Genomic DNA, 22,737 nt, shown 5'->3' with positions numbered 1-22,737 from the left:
GAATTTTCTTGGGAGGATGTTTCACACTACCGTGCAGTTTGCATCTTCTGGTTCTGGAGAGCATTCAGATCCAGAGATCCACAGAACAGATCATGCCCTTACCTTCCCTCGAAGCTCTCTGGCAGTTGGAAGCGCCCACAACCCAGGCACAGCGAGGCCAGGTTAAGCTGTGGGCAGGTAACGAGGTGGCCGAGGAAGCTGGGCTGTCTGCTGCTGCCCCAGCAACCCCGTCACTTGGGTACCTCTGCTCTTTGGGGCCAACCCAAAGCCACGGGTTTGTTTTGCTTTCTTTTGTGCGGCGTCCAGGCGTCACAGAAGGATCCTGTTTACCTTATTTTGTGCTCTGGGGGACGGAGAGATGAATCAGGAGTGAAGAGATGACATCCTACGGCCTCCTGTGTGCTCATGGTGGGGCAGGCAGCCGAGGAAGCTGCAGGGAAGGTGCCTGGCACAGGCCCAGCCCAGGTGGCTGCTGCTTCTCCTGCTTCTCCTGTTCCTCCAGCTGCCGCAGCTGCCGGGTGCCCACGTGTCTGCAAACGCAGCCCCGCTCCCCTCAAGCCGCAGGATGCCGAATTAAATCGCTTCTCTGCAGGTGTGGGCAGGCTGTTTGGGTGTACGGAGGATGTGGGGGCGCGCCTGCCCCCCAGGAAGGCAGGCTCATGGCTTTCCCTTTGCTTCTAAAAACTAAACAATGATAGCGGGGTAGGGTTGGGACAACGGGAACGACGTTTTTATGGGGAAAACAAAACGGGGGGCAGAGCTTGGAGCCACTGCAGTGGAGGTTCGCTAAAGCAGCGGGTGAGTAGCTCGCTGGCAGTGCTGTTTTCCAGAGCTGCTAAAAACTGCAGAGAAAGCTCTGAAATGGAGAAGTCACATTTCTGCACCCTGCGTAGGACAGGACTGTATTTAAGGTCACGCAGCTCTTTTTCTTTTTTTTTTTTTTTCCCTCCTCTGGCTGCACCCACTGGTGCTGTGAGCAGCCACGGTGCTTGTGCAAGAAGAACCCGGCTGTCCTGCCCAGCCCGGGGCCGTTCCTCGATGGCTCCCGCTGGACTCGGCGCTGACATTTCCAGCCTCCGCCGCAGCCAAGCCCCGTTTCTCAGCCTGGCAGGGCCGAGCACCCAGCCCCACGCTCCTGCAGGAAAACACCCGCCGGAGCGCTGGAAATAGCTCCGGTGGAGCCCTGCCAGCAGCGCTTCCATCTCAATATTACAGATAAACGTTGTAGCAGGCCGTCCGTGTGTATCTCCTACAAAACAACTGTTATCAGAGCTTCTCGCTCTGCTGCTGAGGACCCGCAGCATGGGGGGGCTGGAAAAAAATCAGGATAGGTCCTGGGGGCTGCTTGCCATGATCCCTGTGCCCTGGGTTCCTCAATAGCTCGCCCACCGCCTTTCCCCTTTTAGGAGGGGTCTCGATTCGAACAAATTTTGACTGTTTTTGCAGAGGGTGGTGGCACAGCGAGCCGGGGACTCCCCTCCTCCTGCAGCCCAGGGCTGGGCCGGGCCCTGCTGCGTGTTTTGTGCTGTATTTTTAGCCAGGGCCAGGCCAGTTCCACCAGTACGGGCTGCTGGCGGCAGCGCCCTGTGGGTTTGGCAGCCTCCGGGGAAGCCGCGGGGTCTGGATGCGGAGCTGCCTGCAGGGAGCCAGGCCCCAGCCCTGGGTTTTGGGGGAGCTGCTTCTCCCCGTGCTTTGGGGTCAGGCACCGCTCCCTGCAGCCCCTTTGGCTCTCGGCCTGGGTTGCAGCGTGCCCCGAGAGGGGAAACGAGGTGGGCGCTGGGCTTTGACGCCTGCCACGCGTGCTGCCCATCCCAATTCCCTCCAGTTCCTCCCAGTTCCATCCCAGCGCCCCCCTAGTCCCATCCCAGTTCCACCCCAGCCCGCTCCCAGTTTCCCCTGGTGCCCCCTGGTCCTATCCCAGTTCCTCACAGTTCCCTCCCAGTGCCTCCCAACGTCCCCCAATTCCACTCAGTCCTCTCCAGTTCCTCCCAGTCCTGTCCCAGTGCCCCCCAGTTCCTCCCAGTACCATCCCAGTGCCCCCCAGTTTCTCCCAGTCCCATCCCAGCGCTCCCTAGAGCCCTACAGCCTCATCCCAGTGTTCCCTAATCCCATCCAAGCACCCCCCAATTCCACTTAGTCCCTCCCAGTCCTGTCCCAGTGCCCCCCAGTTCCTCCCAGTCTCATCCCAGTATCCCCCAATGCCCCCTAGCCCCATCCCAGTCTCCCCCAGTCACCCCCAGTTCCTCCCCATCCCACCCCAGTTCCCCCCAGCCAAATCCCAGTCCCCCCTAGATCCCCCCAATCCCATCCCAGTCTCCCCCAGCTCCCCCCCCAGCCCCATCCCAGTCCCCCCCCAGTCTCCCCCAGTCCCTCCCAGTCCCCCCACGCAGCCCCGCCCTCCCCTACCACTACCGGGCGGGCAGGCGGAAGGAGGCGGGCCCTCTCCCTGACTGACACCTCCCTCCCCACCTCCCACCCAATCCCTACCGGGGGAGGGCGGGCTCTCCCACCTTCCTCCCCTCCCATTGGCTCCCTCCTCCCTCCCTCCCTCCGCGCCACCCAATGGCGTGGCGGCACCGGGGCGGCACCGGGAGGAGCGGCGGCGGCGGGCGGAGAAGGGAGGGAGGGAGGGAGCGAGGCGGGGGGGGGGCCGCGCCCGCCGCCGTGGCCGCGGCATGGAGGGGCGGCGGAGCCGCTGAGCGAGCCGCGGCGCCATGGCCAAGAGCCGCGGGGGCGGCGGGCCCGGCTCGCCCGGGAGCACCCGCGGCCTGGCGGGGACCCGCGAGAGCCTGGCGGAGGCGGGCGGCGACGAGCTCAGCTCGCTGGGCTCCGACTCGGAGGTCAACGGCGGCGGCGGCCCCGAGGAGCGGCGCGTCGATAAGTTCGGCTTCATCGTGGGCAGCCGCAGCGCGGAGGGGCCGTGAGTGGGGACGGGCACCGGGAGGGGGAAGGGAGAAGGGAGGGAGGGAGGGGGGGGGGGGGCGGCTCCGGGCCCTCCCCACCTTCAAGTCTTCAAGAGCCCGGTACCGGCCCCCGGGGAGCGCCACAGCCCCCCCGATGCTTCCTCCTCCTCCTCCTCCTCCTCCTCCTCCTTCTCCTCCTCCTCGGAAGCCCTCGGGGGCGGCCTCCCGGCCTCCGCCGGCCCCGGTAGGAGGAAGCGGGGCTGCGGCCGGCACCGCCCCGGCCCCGGGGCCTGAGCACGGCGCCTCCTCCTCCTCCTCTTCATCCTCCTCCTCCTCCTCCTCCTCTTCCTCCCCGGGGGGGTTGCAGCGGCGCTCACCGGGCCCGGCCTCCCCCCCTACCGGGCACCCTGGGCCCGATCCAGCGCAGCCTCGAGGGTCCCGTGTCCCCCCCCCCCCCTCATCCCCTTCCCGGTGTGGGGACGCTGGGGAGGGCCCAGCCGTGGGGTTGTGCCCCCCATTTTGGCTCTGCCACCCCCCCCATGGGGTGCCCCCGCCACCCAAAAGGTGTCCGGTCCCCGCTCGGTGCCCGCTGCCGGGCGGCCGTCAGCTGGTGACAGCTTCCAGCCCGTGCTGGCGGGGCTCCAGCAGGCCGGGGGCCAGCCCCAGGATCCAGTGTCCAGCTCCCTCCGGCTTCCCACGCTTCGCCGAGCCCCCTCCGGGCTCCCCCGGCTCGGGGCCAGCGTCCCCTCGGCTCCCCCGGTCCCCACGCCGGTGGCCGAGCCCGCCATGGGGAGGATGCGGTGGTCGCCCTTGGTCGAGCTGCTTGCATCAGAGCTGCTCATAACCAAGCGTTTGGCCCCGTCTGACCCACGGGTGGGACCTCGCAGGGCAGGGCTGGGAGCTTGGCTCGGCCAAGCCGCTGGCACGCCCCAGGAGCTGCTCCTCTGCCCGCGTTGGGGCTGGGGGCAGCACGAAGCCACCCGGTGCCACCACCACCACCCCTCTCCCAGCTCGGATGTAGCCCCGGGGGGCTCTGCCGGGTGAAATAGGGACGCCCATCCCAGCTGGGCGCTGCTGGAAAACGCTCCCCTCTTCGTGGGGTGGCTGGGGATGTGTGGATTAATAGGGACGGGTGGGCTCCGTGGTGGGTACGGGGCTTGGGGCCGCGCTCACCCGCCTCGTCCCTTCGCCCCGCAGGCTGGAGGAGGTGCCCCTGGAGGTGCTGCGGCAGCGCGAGTCCAAGTGGCTGGACATGCTCAACAACTGGGACAAGTGGATGGCCAAAAAGCACAAGAAGGTGGGTGACCCCAGGACACCCGGAGGTGGCAGAGTGCGGCAGCGTCCCCAAAAAGCCCTGGGGCACGTCCCCGAGTCCCCCCCGCAGGAGGACGGCCGCGGCGCCTTTGGGTGATGCTGTGTTGGGGCTGCCCCAGCTGGCTGCCGCTGCGCACGGCTGCTCCCTGCCGGCTTCCGAGGGCTGGTTTGGCTGCGTGCAGGCAGCCCTGGGAATTGTTAGGTCATGGAAACTTCTGCTCCCAGCATCTCGCAGACCCAAAAAAAGAAAAAGAAGAAAAAAAAAAAAAAAAAAAAACAGGCTGTGGGGAGGAAATAGTTGAGCCTGATGTGGCCTGCGAGCCGGGGGCTGGTTGGAAGGCGGCTGATGGTGGTGTGGGCACGGTGGCCACGGTGCCACGCAGGGCTGTGCTGGTGCCTCGGTGCTCCCTGACCTCCCGAGGCTGCGAATGCAGCGGGGATGGGATGAAACAAGCCCTGAGCTGATGCTGCTCGCCTGACAGAGTGGCGAGGCTGCTGGCGGCCCGAGGGCTGCCTCCTCCCCCTGCCCGCTGGCACGGCCTCCTGGCACCGCTCCGCGTGCCATGCCCCCGCCGGAGCTGCCCGCGGCGCTCCCCGAGCACCGCTCGGTGCCTGGTGACCGACAGAGGAATCCCTCATCCGCTTCTTGGCTGCTTGCGAAGGATTTCTGAGAGCTTTTCGGGTCGCAGCAGGCGGGCGCTTTGTCCCGAGGGCGGTTTTGCGCCGCTCTCCGCGTGATTTCCAGGCGCGGGTGAGTGCCCCGGCAGCCGCGCTGCTGGCAGAGGAGCTCCCTCGTGTTGGGGCCGAGCTTCTGGACATCCCTGAGGAGCTGCAGGGCCTGTGCTCTCTGTCCTGCTGCAAAATCAGTGCATGGAGCCTCCAAGGGCTAACGCAGAGAGCTGCTCCTTGCCCAGGCCCCGCAGCCAGCCGGCTTGCTCGCACCTGCAGCGCTCCGGGATCCCAAAACGCTCCCTGCATCGCTGGCCTGCATCCTACCAGCGCTGAGCCGTGCCAGCGCCACGTGCCTGCCCGTGCCCTTTCCAGGCAGACCGAGGGAGTGCAGACGCGTGGGCAGCTCCGGCTGCTCCTTGCTTTCAGCATCCCTCCGCCCAGCTGCGCTCCCGATCGGGCACGCGGGGGCCCCGGCAGTGATGGCAGGGAGGGGAGGAGGGGGCAAAACCACCTCGCCCCCCGGGCTGTGCTGCTCAGGCAAACCCACAGGGCTCTTGCTCCATGCTAGGCGGCTTCCTTCCTGGCTGCTCAGCCAGCAGGAAGGGCAGCAGGAGCGGGAGCTGTCAGCACCAACAGAGCTGCCCGTGGCCACCCAGGGCATCGCCCGCTGCGTTTCCTGCGAGCACAAAGCCCTCGCGGGGCCTGGCCGGGTAAACAAGCAGCGCTGCGGTGAGGGAGCAGCGAGGAACGTGGCGTTACCACCACCGCGCTGGGCCGGGCTGCTTGGAAACACAAGTGCCTGCTCCCGAGTCAGCTGGCAAACAGGGAGAGCAAGCTCTGGCCGGGGAGGAGAGCCCCGAGGCTGCCGAGCCCCACGGCAGGGAGGCTCAGAGCTGTCAGCTTGCGGAGCCCTGGTGCCTCTGTGTGCTGCCCAAGCAGGGAACGCAAGGCACGGAGGCTGTGCTGCGATTTTTCAGGGCTTTATGCCGTACTGAAAGCGTTTATCTCATGGGTCCCTGCCTTGCTGGTGCTGCTGTTTCCATGGAGTGGGGCTGGAGCACTAGTGGGGCTGCAGGGAGGGCACAGACCGTCCCCAGCTGCTGGCAGCAGCAGGGTTAAGCGAGTCCAGCTCCCTGCTGCGGAGCTGGCACCCGCACTGCCCAGCTCGGACTTTGGTCCGGTCGCTGCCCCGTGCCAAGGGAGCCTGGGGCTGGCTGGGCACGGAGCCGGCCACTGGGGCTGGGAGCTGGGGCCAGCTCTGTCCCTGCCGCTCCACACAGCCCTGCGGGGGGACGCAGAGCCCTCTCCTCATCCTGCCCCACGAGCAGAGCCCTCGGAGCTCTCCGGCCTCCCCGTGGGCCATGGCAGCGTGGGGAGGGAGCCAGCTTCTCCCCAGCGTGGCTCTGCTCTTTGCTTTTCCATTTGCCCTTGGGGTCCTGCTTGAGGCAGAACTGGGCTTGTTGGGAGCCGTCTACAAGCTGAACGGCCTCAGCCGGGCTCCTGCCGCCATCTGCAGCTCCCTCTTGCCCCGGGGAGCCTCAGTGCTCCGTGATATCCCCTGAGGGTTTTGTTCCCCCCCCTCTCCTGCAGATCCGGCTGCGGTGCCAGAAGGGGATCCCGCCCTCGCTGCGGGGCCGAGCCTGGCAGTACCTCTCCGGCAGCAAGGTCAAGCTGGAGCAGAACATCGGCAAGTTTGATGTGAGTGTGTGCGCCAGGCAGCGAGGGCTGGGGAAGGGAGCTGGAGCTCGGCTGGTGCTGCTCACCCTCACCCCTCTCCTTCCCAGGAGCTGGATCTCCTCCCGGGGGAGCCGAAGTGGCTGGATGTGATCGAGCGGGATCTCCATCGGCAGTTCCCCTTCCACGAGATGTTTGTCTCGCGCGGAGGCCACGGGTGAGTGGGGCAGCCACGTGTCTGCTCCTTGGTCGCTGCTGAGCCCCCCGTGGGGCTGTGCCGTGGGGTTTGTGCCCCTTAGCATGGGGTTGGGGCCAAGAGGGATCCCGGACGGGAACTGACACGTGGGGGAAGAGCGATGAGCAGCGGCTGGCCTGCGGTGTGGGGTCACCGTGCTGGTGTGTGGGGCTGCAGGGGAGGCCGCTCTCCACCTCTCTCTCCCCGCGTTGTCTCTGCAGGCAGCAGGACCTTTTTCGGGTGCTGAAGGCCTACACGCTGTACCGCCCGGAGGAGGGCTACTGCCAGGCCCAGGCCCCCATCGCCGCGGTGCTGCTCATGCACATGCCGGCTGAGGTAGGAGCAGGGAGGTGCTGGGGGGCGGGTGCCCCAGATTTGCCCTAAATCTCAGCCGGTGTGAGCATGCCCCAGGCGTGCTCTGCCCGCCCCCTTGGTCCATCGGGGTGAGGTGGGGGCTGTAGGGCTGTCCCCTGTGGGTACCCGGGTGCTGACCCGCTGTCCTTTGGCTTGCAGCAAGCGTTCTGGTGCCTGGTACAGATCTGTGAGAAGTACCTCCCCGGCTACTACAGTGAGAAGCTGGTGAGTAGAAGGGCCGTGATGCTCCTCCAAGGGGTCAGGAGCTCCCCCAGCTCCTTCCAGGGGGTGCTTGGGGCAGCCTGGGTGTCCCCATGGTCTTTGCATGATGCCAGGACCCCCAGGAGCATCCAGCAGTGAGGGACGGGGGGCTCGGCGCAGCTTTGCTGGGGCTGAGCCAAGGGCTGGGGTTAAGGCGCTGGCCGGGGAGGTCCCTGCTGATGCTGTCCCCGCAGGAGGCCATTCAGCTGGACGGGCAGATCCTCTTCTCGCTGCTGCACAAGGTCTCGCCCGTGGCCTACAAGCACCTGAGCAAGCAGAAGATCGACCCCATCCTCTACATGACGGAGTGGTTCATGTGCGCCTTCTCTCGCACGCTGCCCTGGAGCTCTGTGCTGCGTGTCTGGGACATGTTCTTCTGCGAAGGTAGGGGCCTCCTCCTGCAGGCTGCGGCGTGGGCCAGCCTCTGCGGGTGGCTGGCAGCCCCCTCGGCACGAGGAAGGCACCTGGGGCTGTGTCAGGAAGAGCGGGGCAGAAGTTTGTGGGGTGGAGACTGGAGCAAACAGCTCTTACAGGGCTCCACAGCACCCATCCCAGGCAAAGGAGCCTGGAGAGGCATCAGGATCCCATCCTGGTGCTGGGTGGGATGGAGGGGAGCACGTACAAGCGTCCCTTTGCGTTGGCAGCTGTACCAGCACAGCTTGGGGCTGAGTTGAGTCGTGTCGTTGGCATCGGGCACGTGGTGGGGGGGTTCCTGGGGAAAAAGAGGGCATGGGGACCACCAGAGGGACGTGGTGGCGGCGTGCCACCTCACCCTGTGCCACCTGCCCCTTGCTGCCTCACCTTCTCCACTTCCAGGGGTGAAAATCATCTTCCGGGTGGGCCTGGTGCTGCTCAAACACACCCTGGGCTCCTCGGACAAGCTCAAGTCTTGCCAGGGCCAGTACGAGACCATGGAGCGGCTGAGGGCCCTCAGCCCCAAGATCATGCAGGAGACCTTCCTGGTGCAGGAGGTGAGGGTTTGGGGAAGGGGCGCAGCGCATGGGGCCACCCCTCGTCGGGCAGAGCTCGCCTGGAACCAGGACAGGACCTGGTTTTGGGGCTACCCCTGTCCCGGGTGGCACTTTGGGGGGGTAGGGATATCGGTGGCACAAGCCTGTCCCCTGCAGGTCATCGAGCTGCCGGTGACGGAGCGGCAGATCGAGCGGGAGCACCTGATCCAGCTGAAGAAGTGGCGGGAGACGCACGGGGAGCTGCAGTGCAAGTCCCCCCCGCGCCTGCACGGCGCCAAGGCCATCAGCGAGGCCGAGCCCCCCACCCGCAAGGCGCTGGAGCCCGTACCCTCCATCATCGTGCCCCCGGGGCCCGCCCCGGTGCCCAAAGCCCGCAAGAGCAAGGAGAAAAACCGAGAGAAGAGCTCGGGCAGCCCCGCCAACGGCCCCGGAGCTGAGGGCAACGGGGCGCCCGGCGCTGCCCCCGAGCTGCTGCACCCCCAGGTGTCCCCCCACCACCAGTCCAAGGAGAGCCTGTGCTCCCGGGAGAGCGAGGACACGTACTTGTAGGGCCGACGCCGCGCTGCGCCCGGGCAGACCGGGCTCAGCTGGGCTGTGCGCGGAGCCGGGGCCTCGAGGACGCTGCTCCCTCTGCGGCCGAGGGCGGGAGGGGACCCCCGCGGCGCCTGGCGGTGGGGACTCGGGGCTGGAGGGATCAGGACGCGGCCGCTGCGGCACCCTGGGTGCCCGCTGAGGGTGGGCGCGAAGCTGGGGTCCCAGGGTTTGGGGGGTTGGAGGGGGGTATCTGGGAGCTTGACCGAGCGCGGTGACAAAAGGGGACGTGTCCAGCACACGCTGGGTGCCCGCGTTGTCCCCACCCCAGCAGGGTGCTGGCACCATGAGCGGTGGGAGCCCTGGCACGGGGTGGCTGAGCCACCCGCGCTCCCTCGCTGTGGCTGGGGGGGCCAGGCTGCCCCTCGGGTCCCGCTCCTTGTCCCCCAGCCCCTTGCCCCACGTCCCCAGTGTCCCTCCCGCCGCCCCCGGGCTTCCCCTGTCCTCCTGTGCTGGCGGGGCAGACCCAGACCCAGTTCCCCAGTGCTTGCGCCTGGCGCAGCGGGACTGGGGGTACGTGAGGAGCCGGGGGCAGCTGCTGCCCCCCCCCCCCACTCCTCTTTATCTAGTGAGGATGTATCAAAGTGTAGCCCAATATGTAGTACTGAATTTACCTATTCACTGAGCCTATTTATTATTCCTCCGTGGCAGTAACCGTTGCAGGACGGGGGCCAAGGTTGGGAACTGCAGGCGGGATGCACCAGAGGCAGCGGGATTTGATGCCAGACCACGACCCTCGCCAGCCCCACGCCGGGGTCCCCCCCCCCCCCTTTGCCACCCACCCCACGGCGGAGGTGAGATGGGGCGCGAGCGGCCGGGCGCTCCCCGCTGCGGGGTCCCCTCTCTTCCCCCTGCCCCTCGCCGAGGGCCGGGGGTAGCTTTGTAAAATACAGCGGGGAAAAAAATGGTTTTGTACAAAGGGAAAATAAAGCAGGATTGTGTAAAGGCGCAGCGTGTGCGGCTCCCTGAGTGTGGGGCTGGGGGGCACCAGCTCCCCCATGCATTTTTCCACCACCCTTGGGTGCTACGGGGGGTGACAGGGACCCAGAGGGGTGGCCAGGTGCTCACACTGACCTCCCACTTCTTGCTCACCGCAGCTGTGTTAATGTAGGCTGCAGTTTCTCAACTCCAGCGGTGTCTGTGGTTCCCGAGCTAAAGGTGGCATCCTTTATTGAGCCAGAGCAGCTGCTGTGAACCTTCCTCCTGCAGCCTCCCCTGTACCTGGGGCTGGCTCCTCTTGTGCATCCCGCACATGTGGCAGCAACCCAGGGGCAGTCCCTGTCCTCCCAGGGCTCTGGGCTGGTGCTGGGTGGTGGCAGCGCTGTCCCTGCCAGGGACACCATGGGGACAACCAGGGCTTGAGGGCCGTGACTCACTGCCCCAGCCAGCCCTGCTGCTTCACCCTGCCCCATGGCAAGCCACGGTTGGGCTGTTTGAAGTGCAGATGAGGGATGCTGAGACCTGCCCATGTTCGTGACACCCGTGGAGGCCATCTCCAGCCCTGGCCATGCTGCAGGGGCTTCTCGGGTGGCTGCTTTGGGGGTGAGCCCCTCGCTGCCATCCCTTTCCAGCACCAAGTCCTCAGTCCTCTCCCAGTATCACGGCTCTCGTGGCCCCACAGAGGCAGGAGCACCCAGATCCCACCCGGGCTCTATCCCAGGGCTCCGCTTTCCGCACACAAAATGGAGCCCGAGCGGCTTCTCCCTCCCCGCGATTCCAGCAGGCGGGAGTTCTGCAAAAACCTCAACCCCCCCTCTTTCAAAAACCCCTTTTCCCCTGAAGAAGAGGCTGCGGGGAATCGCCGGGCCGCGTTGCTGGAGCCCCCAATCCGCCCGGCTGCGCTGCAAGCCCCGTGTCAGGCCCGGTGCTCCCCGGGAAGCTCCGCGGAGCCGGGACCGGGGCGAGGCGGGGCCGGCGGCCGGCGGCGGGGCGAGGCGGGGCCGGGGCGGGGCGGCCGCGGGACCCCTCCCGCTGCTCCGAGCGGCCGCGGGGCGCGCTTGGAGCGGCCCCGGCCCCGGTCCCGGTCCCGGTGCTGGCCTCGGCCACCATGGACCTGCACATCCTGGAGCACCGGGTGCGGGTGCTGAGCCTGGCACGCTGCGGGCTCTGGCTCTACACCCACCCGCTGCTCAAGCTGCTCTTCCTGCCCCAGCGCTGCAGGTACCGGCCTCCCCCCTTTCCTCACCCTCCTCTTCATCCTCCCCGTGCTCCCGTGCTCGCGGCGGTGCCGTGCTGGAGGGGTTTGGGGGGTCGTGCCCCGCTCCCCCTTCCCCGGAGCCACGCGCGGGTTGGGCAGCGGTGGTTTGTGCCCCGTAGGTGCAAGTTCTTCAGCCTGACGGAGACCCCCGAGGACTACACCATCATGCTGGACGAGGAGGGCTTCAAAGGTACCAGGCACTGCAGCAATGAGTTGTGGCCGTTCTCAGCCCAGCCCGGCGCAGCGCAGCGATGCTCGGCGCTCACCACGGGCAGCGAGCCCTGGCTTGTGTCAGGGATGCCCCGGCTTGCCCCACTGAGACTCTCTCAGCTCGCCTGCCTTGGCACAACCAACCTCCTCGGAGACGCGGCCGTGCCTCCACATGCTTGGACGAGGCTGGGGTTTGGGTGGGGAAAGGCTCCTGTGAGGAGCCCTGCGCCCACCGAGCCTGAGCATGGGGCACAAACCTCCCGGGACACCCGGGAAGGGCTGTGGGCAGCACCCGGGGCTCCCTGCCTGCACGGGGTGCTGCTGGCAGAGCTGCCGGTGTCCTTCCTTGGGTGCTTCACTGCTGTCCCCCTGCCTGGTGAGGTCTGGGACTGGCCACCACCGTGGTGGAACAGGGCCAATTCCCCACCCAAGTGGCTGAGCCTGGCCTTAGGGGACCAGGGGTGCTGCTGGGGGTCCTGGGGATGCAGCATCGCGGTGTCGGGGTGTCCTGGAGTCTTTGAGCCCTTCTGGAGACCTGTCCCCTCTGTGGGAGGTGTCACAGCACGATGTCCCCATCCCGAGAGCCTGTGTGTGCCATTCTGCAGCCTCACCACCGGACCTGCCCTGACAGGCCGTGCTGGTAGGACAGATCCTGCCCCAAACCTCCCGCACCCAGACCTTCCCGGCTGGGCCTTATCTCCCTGGATGTGCCCCAAGGAGCAAGGGTCAGCGGTCCGGCAGCACGGGCCGATGGCTGGCCGGATCCAGCCCAGCTCCCCCCAGCCCTTCGCTGGGAGCCAGGCTCTCTCCTGAGGAGCTGGGGCCGTTCCCCCCATGTATTGTATTTTAATTTTTTTTTTCGGTGCCTGCGGACAAACGCTCCTCGATCCCGTGGGGCGGGCGGGAAGCGGCGAACAATGGTGCAGCGAGTCGGCCGCCCCGCTGCTCGGCGCCGGGCTGGGGGGCTGCCAGTGCCCTGTGGGGGCACAGGGGGGGCACCCCCCATAGCCTTGTTTTAATTTCTGTGCTGGGGGCCGGATTAAGCATTGGGGCCGGCCGAGGCACCGGGACGGTGGTGTTTGGGGACCCCCGTGCAGTCACAGCCTCCCCAGTGGCCCCCGGTTCCTGCTGGTGTTGAAAAGCGATTAAGCGGGGACGCGGCAGCGCGGTCCCTGTCCCCGGCCCTGGGAAGGAGCCGAGCAGGGGCTGTTCTGGCGCTTCCTGCGCAGGAACAGGAGGCTGCCAACACCCGCCAAGGCCCCGGGTTTCGGACCTCCGGATCCGGCCTCGCCCCGTGGCTCGCGCCTCCCTCACCGCTGCGATGAGTCCTGCGGCCTCAGCTCAGTGCCGCGGCCCTCCCTGCCTCGCCTGGGCAGGGGGACGATGAGATTTGGGGGTGTCGGGCTCCCTGCTGACCCCGCACCTCCCGGGGAATTGGGATGCCGGGAGCGGGACGTGTCCTGGCCCGGGGCAGCTGCAGGAGGAGCGCGGGTGCCGGAGGAAGAGCGCGGCCCCGATCCGGCCCTTCCTGGGGAGCGGGTGTGGGGCAGGAAGGAACCAGCCGGCACACTCGCTCCCTGCCAACAAAAGCAGCGTTTTTGGGGAGGCAACCCTGGCTCCCAGCCAGCGTGGGCTCAGCCCCAGGAACACGGCTCATTGGAGCCGGGTGGGTGCATGGCTGGGGTGGCACGGATCGGTGGCATGGCGGGGTTGCCGTCCTGTGCCTCCTCCAGTGCCCCTGACCCGTCCCTGCTGGGCTGGTGGTTCCTGGGGGCTGGAGGATGCAGGGGGAGACGTGGGCAGCCCCAGGGGCCTGGCTTTGGGGTGCTGCACCCCATTGTGCACAGCCCAGCTGGTGCAGGAGAGACGTGTCCCGGGCTTGGAGCATTTCTCCCTACAAGTCCCCAAAAATATAGCAATTCCAGCTCTGTGCGTGCAGCTGATCCTGCCCTCACTGCGTGGCACCCCGAGGACCCCACAGGCTTCCCGGTGGCAGTGTCAGGCTGTCAGGGGCACTGGGACGGCTCCGCCAGCAGGGTCAGGAACACCGACGCGGCCCCGTGCCTCAGTTTCCCCTCTCCCTCGCAGAGCTGCCGCCCTCGGAGTTCATGCAGGTGGCGGACTCGACGTGGCTGGTGCTCAGCGTCGTCTCCAATGGCCGGGCGCCCTCCGGCTGCCAGGCCACCGGCGTCACCAAGATCGCCCGGTCGGTCATCGCGCCGCTGGCCGAGCACCACGTCTCGGTGCTGATGCTCTCCACCTACCAGACCGACTTCGTCCTGGTGAGCCCCGGGGTGGGAACGGGGATGGTGCCGCGTGGCCCTGGCAGCCCCGTGGTTGCTGGCGGGGACCCGGCTGTCCCCAGCTGGCTGTGGGGTCGGGGGCTCCGGTGTCGGTGACGCTGTGACGCTGCCAGGTGCGGGAGAGGGACCTGCCTGTGGTCATCCACACGCTGGCCGGGGAGTTCGACATCTACAAGGAGGAGAACGGCGAGTCCGTCCCCGTCACCTGCGACGACGCCAGCAACGGCTTCCTCAAGCCCAAGGCAGGTGAGTGGCGCGGGGACGTCCCCAAGAGCCACCTTGTCCCCGGGGTCACCCGGTGCCTGCAGGGTTGCTCCGGCTGCCGGAGGTCTCCCCGCGTGTTGGGGACCCCTGGGGCCACCACCCAGCGGGACGCGGGACTGCGGTGGCCACGGGGTGGCACTGCGGTGCTGTCCCCGAGCGTGGCGGTGACGGGTGGCTGTGCCCCGCAGCCACCAGCCCCACGCTGCACCCCGTGCAGAGCCCCCAGAACCGCTTCTGCATCCTGACCGTGGCGCCCGACACGCTGCCCGCCATCGCCACCATGCTCATCGACGTCCTCTTCTACTCCCACAGGTGGGTGACAAGGGTGGGGACATCATCGGTGGTGGTCCCTCAGCTGGGTGTCACCCCCCTGCACCTTGCTCCCTGTGGCTTTCCAAGCTCCGGGTGCATTTTGCAAAGTGTTGTTGCTTCCTTGAGCACGTCACCCGTGGGCGCTGCGTGTCCTGCTGCCACTCCTGGGAACTGGAGCCCCCGAGTCCCAGTGTCACCGTGCTGGGGGACAAGCCACGTATTGCAGCAAAGCAAAGAGGGGTGGGTCAAAGGTGGCTGAGATGTGTTGGAGCTGTACACGGGAACATTTTGGGACCAGCCTTGTGGGACCGTCCCCTCCAGAGTCACCACGGTGCTCTGGAAATGCCCCCAAACCCACTCTTCTTGCGTCCCACTGACTGGTGGGACACAAACCCGTGCCTGGCTCCTCCCGCAGCCCCCCCAAGGAGCCCAGTGCTGGTGGCCAGGACCTCGACTCCATCACCTTCTTCGCCTTCTCCCTCATCGAGGGCTACATCTCCATCGTGATGGACGCGGAGACCCAGAAGCGGTAGGTGCTGGTGCCCACACTTTTGGGGGATGGCTGGGTGGGTTGGGGGTGTTCCTGCACTCAGCCCCCCCCCCCCCTTTTTGCAGGTTCCCCAGTGACCTGCTGCTGACCAGCTCCAGCGGGGAGCTGTGGCGGATGGTGAGGATCGGCGGGCAGCCCCTGGGCTTCGGTGAGCGTGGGCGCCGCGCGCGTCCCCTGCCCTATGGGGGTGCAGGGGTTTGGGCCCCCTCCCCTTCATCTCAGCACCCACCCCGTCGCCCCCCCAGCATGGGAACCCTCCCTGCTGCCACCCCTGCGTCCCCTGCCAGTGCTTCCCTTTGGCGTCCCCTGCCACCTGGTGGCTCCCCGTCGCGGTGACACCGGGGTCACCGCGGGACACGTTGCCTCCCCCAGATGAGTGCGGCATCGTGGCGCAGATCGCGGAGCCGCTGGCTGCCGTCGACATCTCGGCGTACTACATCAGCACCTTCAACTTCGACCATGCCTTGGTGAGCCCACGGGGCACATGGCACTGCGGGTGGGAGGGTCCCGGTGTCCCCAGCTAACGGGATCTTTGTCCCCTCAGGTCCCCGAGGAGGGCATCACCGAGGTCATCCAGCTGCTGCAGAAGCGCCAGGAGAGCGGCAGATAGCGGCCAGCTGTCCCCGTGCCGCCTGTCCCCGTGCCACCCGGTGACCCCTGGAGACCAGCGCGGTGTCCCCGCAGGCTCCTCCTGCCCAGGGCTGTCCCCAGCCCTGTCGCTGTTTTTTATTTCTAAGCCTTTCCCCCCCACCCCGGTGCTGGGCAGAGCCCCGGGGGGCGCAGCGTCGCTCCCAGGACGCGGGGGGGACGCGGTGGCACTGCTGTGACAGTTTGATGTCCACGCCGCTGTGAATCCCCGCGGGAGAGGCCGAAGGGCAGCGCCGTGCCCTCCTCTGCCTCAGGTCCCTTCCCGGCTTTCTTAGGGTAGGGGGGAGCGGCGGGTTTGGGGGATTTGAGTGGTGGTGAGGAGAGGAGGTTTGTGGGGGGGGACACGTGCTGCAGAGCGGTGATGTGCCACAGCCCTGCTGGAGGTGACAGCGTGGGGCTGGCGGGACACGGGACCCTGAGTGTCTGTGGGATGGTGGCCGTGATGCTCTGCACCTTTCCTGGGGGGGGTTCTGGACCCGTCCCGCTCAGGGGATCTCCCCAAAACCCTCCAGTGCTGAGAGCGGGGTCTGCGGGGGGGTGGCCAGGGCAGCATTTCAGCCCTGTGGCCCCGACCCCTGCCAGGCCATCGTGTGTTGTGGGGGGGGACAGTGACACCCCAGCTCCTTCCAAGCTGTATTTTTACACACTTTTAATTGTCAATAAAAGTCCTATTTTTTTGTTGGTTTGGGGTGGTTTCTTTTTTTAAAAATTTATTTATTTTCAAAGTACCCTATGGCCACAGCTGGGGCTGGCCCAGAACCTGTCCCCAGTGCTGGTGGCACTCCTGTGCCCACCATAGGGTGACCCGTAGGCAGGGAAAAAGGGTCTGGGACATGGGGTGAGGGCTGGGGCGTTTCTGCAGCCTCGTTAGTGGCCATGGCTGTAACGAGGTGGCTCTCACCTGGGGGCCGTGTGGCCTCCGGGGGTCCCCTGCACACCCTGGGGCTGCCCCTGGTCAATGCGCGGGGTGGGAACATCCTGGGGGCTTCTTCCAGCAGCGGGGAGCCCGAGCAAGCAAAAAGGCACAGGGGAGCAACACCTCGTCTGCTCCCATCCCCTCAAAGCCTTCCAGATCTTGGGGACAGGATGGGGCAGGTGGGTGGTGGCCTCAGTTTGCTCTCTCGCCACCCACCTCAGTGGGACCCCGGGCCCACGTTTCAGGGGATGGGGACAGGGATGGAGCCGGGGTCGGGGCTGTCCCGTGACGTGTTTTGGGCAGGAAGTCGCTCCAGACAGTCGTCACCAGCCCTGGCATCGCCGCCCTGCATAGCCGCGGGGTTCCTCGCGGGCACTGGTGCGCACGGGAGCAGACCCGGGCTCCCCACACATCCCCCCTGCGTCCCCGCCTGCGTTGGTAAGCCCTCGGCTTCCTGCAGATCCACGGGTGCTTTCTTTCCTGTCTCGCTCTCTTTTCCAGAGTCATGAGACATCAGTGACGTGCGCCCCGGCGATGAAGAAATTGCTGTCAGCCAGTGCGGTCACACGCGCTATTTTCGGCCCCGCTGGGTATTGCACATCCCCGCACCGTGTCCCCGAGGGCTGCCAGCCATCGGTGCCGGCGACCGCGCCGTTCCTCTGCCGTGGTCTGCGGGCACCCTGTGCGAAGCCCTGGGCTTGGAAAGGGGCAGGGCGGAGGTAGCGGGGTGTCCCAAGAGGGACCGCTTAGCCTGGTGGGTCCTGGGCAGTGTGCACCCTGAGGAACCACGGGTACTGGATGGATGGATGGATGGATGGATGGATGGATGGATGGATGGACGGACGGACGGACGGATGAATGAATGGATGGAGAGGTAGATGGATGGATGGGTGGATGTATCTGTAGTTGGATGGACAAGTGGATGGATGGATGGATGGATGGATGGATGGATGGACGGACGGACGGACGGACAGATGGACAGGTAGATCGATGGACAGGGATGTATCTGGGTGGGTGAATACGTGCAGGGAAGAACAGATAGGTGGCTGTGTGGACAGATGGAAGGATGTAAAAGTGCGTGGGTGGGTGGGTGGGTGGCCAGGAGGATGTACAGGTGGAAGGACAGATGAATGCATGGACGGGTGGACAGGTGGAGGGGTGTGCAGGTGGGTAGATGAATCTGGAGGAAGGAACAGGTGGATGGGCAGGTAGCTGGGTGGGCAACTGGACAGATGGGTGGGCAGGACAACGGGTGACTGGCCAAATGACTAGACGGATGGATGGACAAACTGCCTCCAGGTGTTTCTCCTGGAGAGAGGGGCATTCTGGCTCCTCTGTCCCTCCAGAGGTGCCCTACGCACAGCCCCCGGCTCTCGTGAGCACGGCCCAGCCTGGCCAGCAGCACCCACGGGTGTCCCCAGACAGAGGGACACCTCGAGGAGGAGGAAGAGGAGGAGGAGGAAGAGTCAGCAGCACCGCCCCGTGTCCTGCAGCAGGGAGTTCTGCAGGTTGGGGGCAGTCTGGGGGGGGGGGGGAATTTGGGGAAAAGAAAACATTTCATCTTCTGGAAGTGAGTCACTGCTGCGCTCTTCCGCTCGCAAGGAGATGTTATTTCTGGTGTGGCCTCCCCTTGCCCAAGCCACCCCATCTGAAACAGCAAATTCTGCCTCGGGCAGCTTCCTGTGCTTACAGAGCAGGGCACTGCGGCCCTGCACGGCTCTGTGGTGCCCCAAAGCTCCCGTTCTGGGGCTGAAACCCATGAGAAGGGGAACAAATCGCCATGATTTGGGGTCACAACGTGTGCATTTTGCGTGGTTTGGGTCGGCGTGGCAGAGGGTGGCACGAAGCTGATGGAGCACTGAGCTGGGGAGGGGGGGGTCATGTCCTCGTCTGTGGTTTTCCCAAAGTTTGGAGCCCCATAAGAAGAAGTCTCCAGGTCTGGTGCGTGGCACCACCCCAGCTGGGTGGATTCACTGGGAATTTACGAGTCTTCACAAAACCTGATGGATTACAGTGAAAAGAAAACCCGATAAAAACACATTATTTTTTATAGGGTCGGTGCTGGCATCCTCCCACGCCCCACTGCAAGGCGAGAGCAGCTCAGGGGTGCTGGGGGCTTGGCACCGGGTGCTTCCAGCAGCGCTGGGGCCGTACCCGTGCCGGGCTTCCTCCTGCTGACCTCGGCCTTTGGGCAGTGCCCGCAGCCCCGGCGCTGCCGCTGACCCCGCCGATTGCATTTCCTTCCCCGCCGGAGGCTCAGCGCCGGCTGCTGCAGGCGGTTTAGCAAGGGGAATGGATCTGTCCCGCCTGCCTCGCCCTTGTCTCACCCCTCCCCACCAGCACAGGGGCACCCATGGGTGCTGGTGTCCCCTGGTCCCTATCATTAGCATCCCTGCACACCCCGGCTTCGGGTGCTGGGGGTGTCCTGGGGTCCTCCCCGCTCCCCATCGCCCACCCCAGGCCAAAGCATGGGAGACACACCCTGGGGAGAGCAGACAGACAGACAGACAGACGGACATCATCTCCTGGAGCATCCCCGTCCATCCCGGGGCCTATTTTCAGCCACGGCCCCACCACAGCCCACGCCCTGGGCATGGCACGGTTTGGTGACACCGTGGTGCGGTCGGAGCCATTCACACCTCCACCAGAGGTGCGAGCCGAGGCGGCGAGGTGCCAGCCTCCAGCAGCACCCGTGGGTGCAGGGCTTTGTGCCACCCGTCCCCCTCCTGCTGCAGCATCGTGGGGCTCAGACGTGGGGCGAGCATCACCTGCCCGAGCCCCAGAGCTGACATTGATGCTGCCAACGGCCTCCGCCGCTCGCATTTCGGTTTCGGAGGCTGGTTTTCGGTTTAACGAACGCCGGCTGGGCGCAGAGGGACGGCGGTGACTCAATGGGGTGCTTTCCTAAGAAGCCCCACGCCGTGCCCCGGGCATCTGGCTCGCCCCACGCGCGGGCTGGACCCACGAGGACTCCCTCGAGGAACTTGATCGAAGAACAAAACCATCGTCCGACCGGCCTCATTTCCTCCCCCCGCCCTTCCCCGGCCCGGCTCACCCTGCTCATTGGCCCCCAAGTCATGGCTTCACTTCTCCATTTCTTTACGTTGGGGCCGGGTGCCTCCTTCGGAGGTGGTGGCTAATCGGGGCACGTTAAAAGGCGAGCTTCCCCCTCGCCGACCAGTAAGGAAGTCGCTCGCGCGCCCTGCGGCACCGCTCCCCGGCACCCGGACATGCGGCGCCACGCGCGGCCCCTGGGCGTGCTGGCAGGTAGGCTGCGTCCCACAACTGCCCTCTCACTCGCACACCGCCCCGGGAGGGCCCTGGTGCTTCCCCTGCCCCTGGGTACGCCGTTTTGGGATGCCCCCCCCCCCCAACTTCCCCAGCCCCTGGCACCCACCCGGGGCTCCCCGGGCACCTTTGCGGAAGAAGGGGTGCCGGGAGGGGGCGGGTGGGGGGATGTGGTTTGGGGTTGATGCGGGGAGCGGGGGGCAGGTGGCAGAGGGATGGGGTCACCCTGCTTGGCTGGTGTGTCCCCCAAGCCCCCAAACGTCCCCAAAACCCACGCTGGGGAGGGCTGGGAGCTGGGTGCTGCTGTGGTGCTGAACTCACGTGGCTGCGGTGACAGCGGGGCTGGAGCAGCACCCGCTGGGACTGAGGGGATGGGCCCAGGAGTGCCACCACTGTCCCCAGTCTGCGGTGGCCCTGCGGTGGCCTGTGCTGACAGGGAGCTGCTTGGGCAACCGCTGGGGCCAGCAAGAGCTGTCTGTGTTCCTCGATGCCTCGAGGGCACCTTCTTCCTCCTCTTCCTCCTGCTAATATTCTTCCTAACACTCCTTTTCCTCCTCCTCTTTCTCTTTGTCCTCTTCATCCTTGTCCTCCTTGTCCCTGTCCTCCTCATCCTTGTCCTCCTCATCTTTGTCCTCTTCATCCTTGCCTTCCTCCTTACCATCCTCCTCCTCATGCCGAAGGCCCTGGCAGGTCCCAGCAGCTGGCTCCCGGCACGGTGTCCCTGCGGCACCACGGGGCACCTTGTCACCATACCCGGCACGTGCAGCCCTCTCCTCCAGGCCTGGCACCAGGGTGATGGGCACCCGGGACGGACATCCCTGCTCCCCATCCCCACCCCGCGTGTCGCCGCAGCGAGAGGCTCCCCCATCTCCACCATCTCCCTCCTCTTCCTCCCCAGCCGTGGCCAAGGGACTCTTCCTCCTCTGGGCCGTGCCAGCGCGCAGCACGCAGCCCCCGACCCTGCAGCAGATCCACGCCCTGGTGCGGCACATGGCCGAGGACGCGCGGGAGCTCTTCCTCTTCTACGTGAGTGCCACCTCGCCAGATGGCAGGAAAAAGGGGACAAAAGCCCCCCTCACTTAGTGTGTCGGCAGGGGGGGGGTGGGCTCGCCACTGAGCCCCCCCGTTGACCCCCTTGCCTTTCCCATGGGCAGGAGCAGGAGCAGCACCTGGCCTTCACCCGGCTGTGCCGCACCAACGCCTCGCTGGAGTGGCTGCGGGGGACGGTGGTGACGGGGACCGGGGGGCTGCGGGCACTGCATGGGGCCATGGCCCGCATGGACCGGGCGCTGCAGGGAATCAGCCAGCACCAGCGCGACCTCCACCCCCCCGGGGCCCCCATCCTGCGCCGCCTCGACAGCACCCGCCTGAAGGTGCGGGGCCTCCTCAGCAACCTGGAGGGAGTCCTCCACGCCCACGGCATCGTCCCCACCGTCCCCACCCTGCCCCGGCTGCCGGCGGCCACCAGAGTCTTCCAGCAGAAGGTGGAGGGGTGCCGGATCCTCTGGAGCTACGCACGCTTCACGGAGCAGCTCAGCGCCCAGCTGGAGGAGCGAGGGCTGCGGGCGCGCCGGGAGGAGCGGAGGCAGCAGCGGCGAGGCCGGCGGCGAGGCCAGCGGCCAGCGAGGTCCTAGGGAGCCCCTGCCACCCCCGCTGCTGTCACCCAAGCTGTCCCCAGCGCCCTGGGGCTTGCGGTTGGATGCGGAGAGCCCGGCGCGCGGCTGGCGCTGGCACAGACGTCCCCCAGGTGCCACTGCGTGTGGAGGCCACCATCGGCCAGCGGGGTCACTCTGGGTTGGTGACGTCCCCCGTTTGCCAGCCCTGCCTGATTTTCCAGTGATTCAATGGGTCTGGTGACACGTCCTGACTAAGGGGCCGCCCGCACGGCACCCGCACACCCGGCGCAGGCAGGGTGCAGCCCCAGACCGACCCTGGCCGCTTGTGCCACCGGCTTGTCACCCCCTGCCTGCCTCTCGAGGGGTTTGCTGAGCCCGGAGAGCATCTGGGGGTGGCTTTCCTTGAGCCTGGCGTCCCTGTGAGCTTGGTGTCCCCATGAGCCCGGTGTCCCCGTGCACTCTGTGAGCGCAGTGTCCCTGTGCTCATCCCTGCCCGCCTGGTGTCCCTGTGCCTGTCCCCGTGCCTCATGTCCCTGCATTGTGTCCCCACGCCCTCAGCATCCCCGTGCCCACCCCTGGGCCCTCGGTGTCCCCAGCGTCCCCGAGCCCTGCACTGTGCGGGTGGGCACCGGTCCCCCAGTAACTTATACGTGACAGTGGTGCAGCTCCCCTATTTATTGAAACCATCGGTTTAATTTAATATGTCCCTGCACCTGGGAGAAATATTTAAGGATACCTTTTTTTAATATATAAATTATATATATCTATTTTTGTTATTTTTTTTTTGTACTGTGTTAAGCTGTAAAAGTAACGATGTTTTATTTATGAATCTAAATATTATTTTGTACTGGGAGAAGGGCACCCGGGCCATCCTGGCCAGGTGGTGCCCCCTTATTTTTATATCACAGCAGACGGAAATAAAGCATTGACCTCGGCCCGTGGGCTGCTGCCTCTGGCCTGGCACCTGTGCGTGTGTGTGTCTGTGTGTCCATGTGTCCGGCTGTCCATGTGTCCGGGTGCACGTGCCTCTCCCAGCCCTGAGAAAAGCCCGCGGGGTTTGCTGTGCGCAGGAACCGACTCATTCTGCGAGTGCTTCTGGGGCTTTTCAGGGCTGCAGGGTCTGGTGCTGCCAGGAATTCTCCTGAGCGCGGTGATGTGGTGAGGGCACAGTAAAAAACGAACAAATTCAGAAACTGATTAGCAATAACCTGAGAGGAAAATGGGGCCACAAGAGGCCAGGGGGACAAAGTAGGGGACAAGGCTGGAGGGAAACTGCAGAGCATGGGGGACGATGTGGGACATGGCATGGGGCGGTGTGTGGCATGGGATGGTGGCACATTGTGGCACATGGCACAGCATGGGATGACAGCACAGTGTGGGGCATGGCATGGGATGGGATGACAGCATGGGGTGGCACATGGCACGGGATGACAGCATGGGGTGGCACATGGCATGGGA

At 66.0% G+C, this 22,737-nt stretch overlaps 3 protein-coding genes across 5 annotated transcripts; all 3 read left to right on the top strand.

Annotated features, from left to right (window-relative positions):
- Positions 1-2,650: 2,650 nt before the first annotated feature.
- Positions 2,651-9,914, top strand: TBC1D10A (TBC1 domain family member 10A). The gene is made up of 9 exons (XM_084297129.1): positions 2,651-2,920; positions 4,101-4,200; positions 6,480-6,587; positions 6,674-6,780; positions 7,020-7,134; positions 7,312-7,377; positions 7,608-7,797; positions 8,230-8,384; positions 8,541-9,914. Exons 1-9 carry the CDS (start codon positions 2,715-2,717, stop codon positions 8,931-8,933), a joined length of 1,440 nt encoding a protein of 479 aa, XP_084153255.1. The 5' UTR covers positions 2,651-2,714; the 3' UTR covers positions 8,934-9,914.
- A 1,042-nt stretch (positions 9,915-10,956) lies between these two features.
- Positions 10,957-15,720, top strand: CASTOR1 (cytosolic arginine sensor for mTORC1 subunit 1). Of its 3 annotated transcripts, none has more exons than XM_084297090.1 (9): positions 10,957-11,135; positions 11,292-11,362; positions 13,471-13,664; positions 13,799-13,931; positions 14,138-14,261; positions 14,677-14,790; positions 14,877-14,928; positions 15,184-15,278; positions 15,356-15,720. In XM_084297090.1, the coding sequence occupies exons 1-9, from the start codon at positions 11,023-11,025 to the stop codon at positions 15,636-15,638; spliced, it is 1,179 nt and encodes a 392-aa protein (XP_084153216.1). In that variant the 5' UTR covers positions 10,957-11,022; the 3' UTR covers positions 15,639-15,720. The 3 variants fall into 3 exon arrangements, with proteins under 3 accessions (XP_084153216.1, XP_084153218.1, XP_084153217.1); XM_084297092.1 differs by having other exon boundaries at positions 14,877-14,959; positions 15,184-15,307; XM_084297091.1 differs by having other exon boundaries at positions 14,877-14,959; positions 15,356-15,566.
- A 3,885-nt stretch (positions 15,721-19,605) lies between these two features.
- On the top strand, positions 19,606-21,297 carry LOC311215978 (cardiotrophin-2-like; the record flags this gene model as incomplete). Its single annotated transcript, XM_084297439.1, has 3 exons — positions 19,606-19,642; positions 20,562-20,689; positions 20,818-21,297. 3 exons carry the CDS (start codon positions 19,606-19,608, stop codon positions 21,295-21,297), a joined length of 645 nt encoding a protein of 214 aa, XP_084153565.1.
- Between the last annotated feature and the right edge of the window lie 1,440 nt (positions 21,298-22,737).

The sequence above is a fragment of the Netta rufina genome, assembly GCF_964035555.1.
Source record: "Netta rufina genome assembly, chromosome: 17".
In the NCBI taxonomy this organism is placed as follows: domain Eukaryota; kingdom Metazoa; phylum Chordata; class Aves; order Anseriformes; family Anatidae; genus Netta; species Netta rufina.
This window is presented reverse-complemented; position numbering and strand designations above follow the sequence as displayed.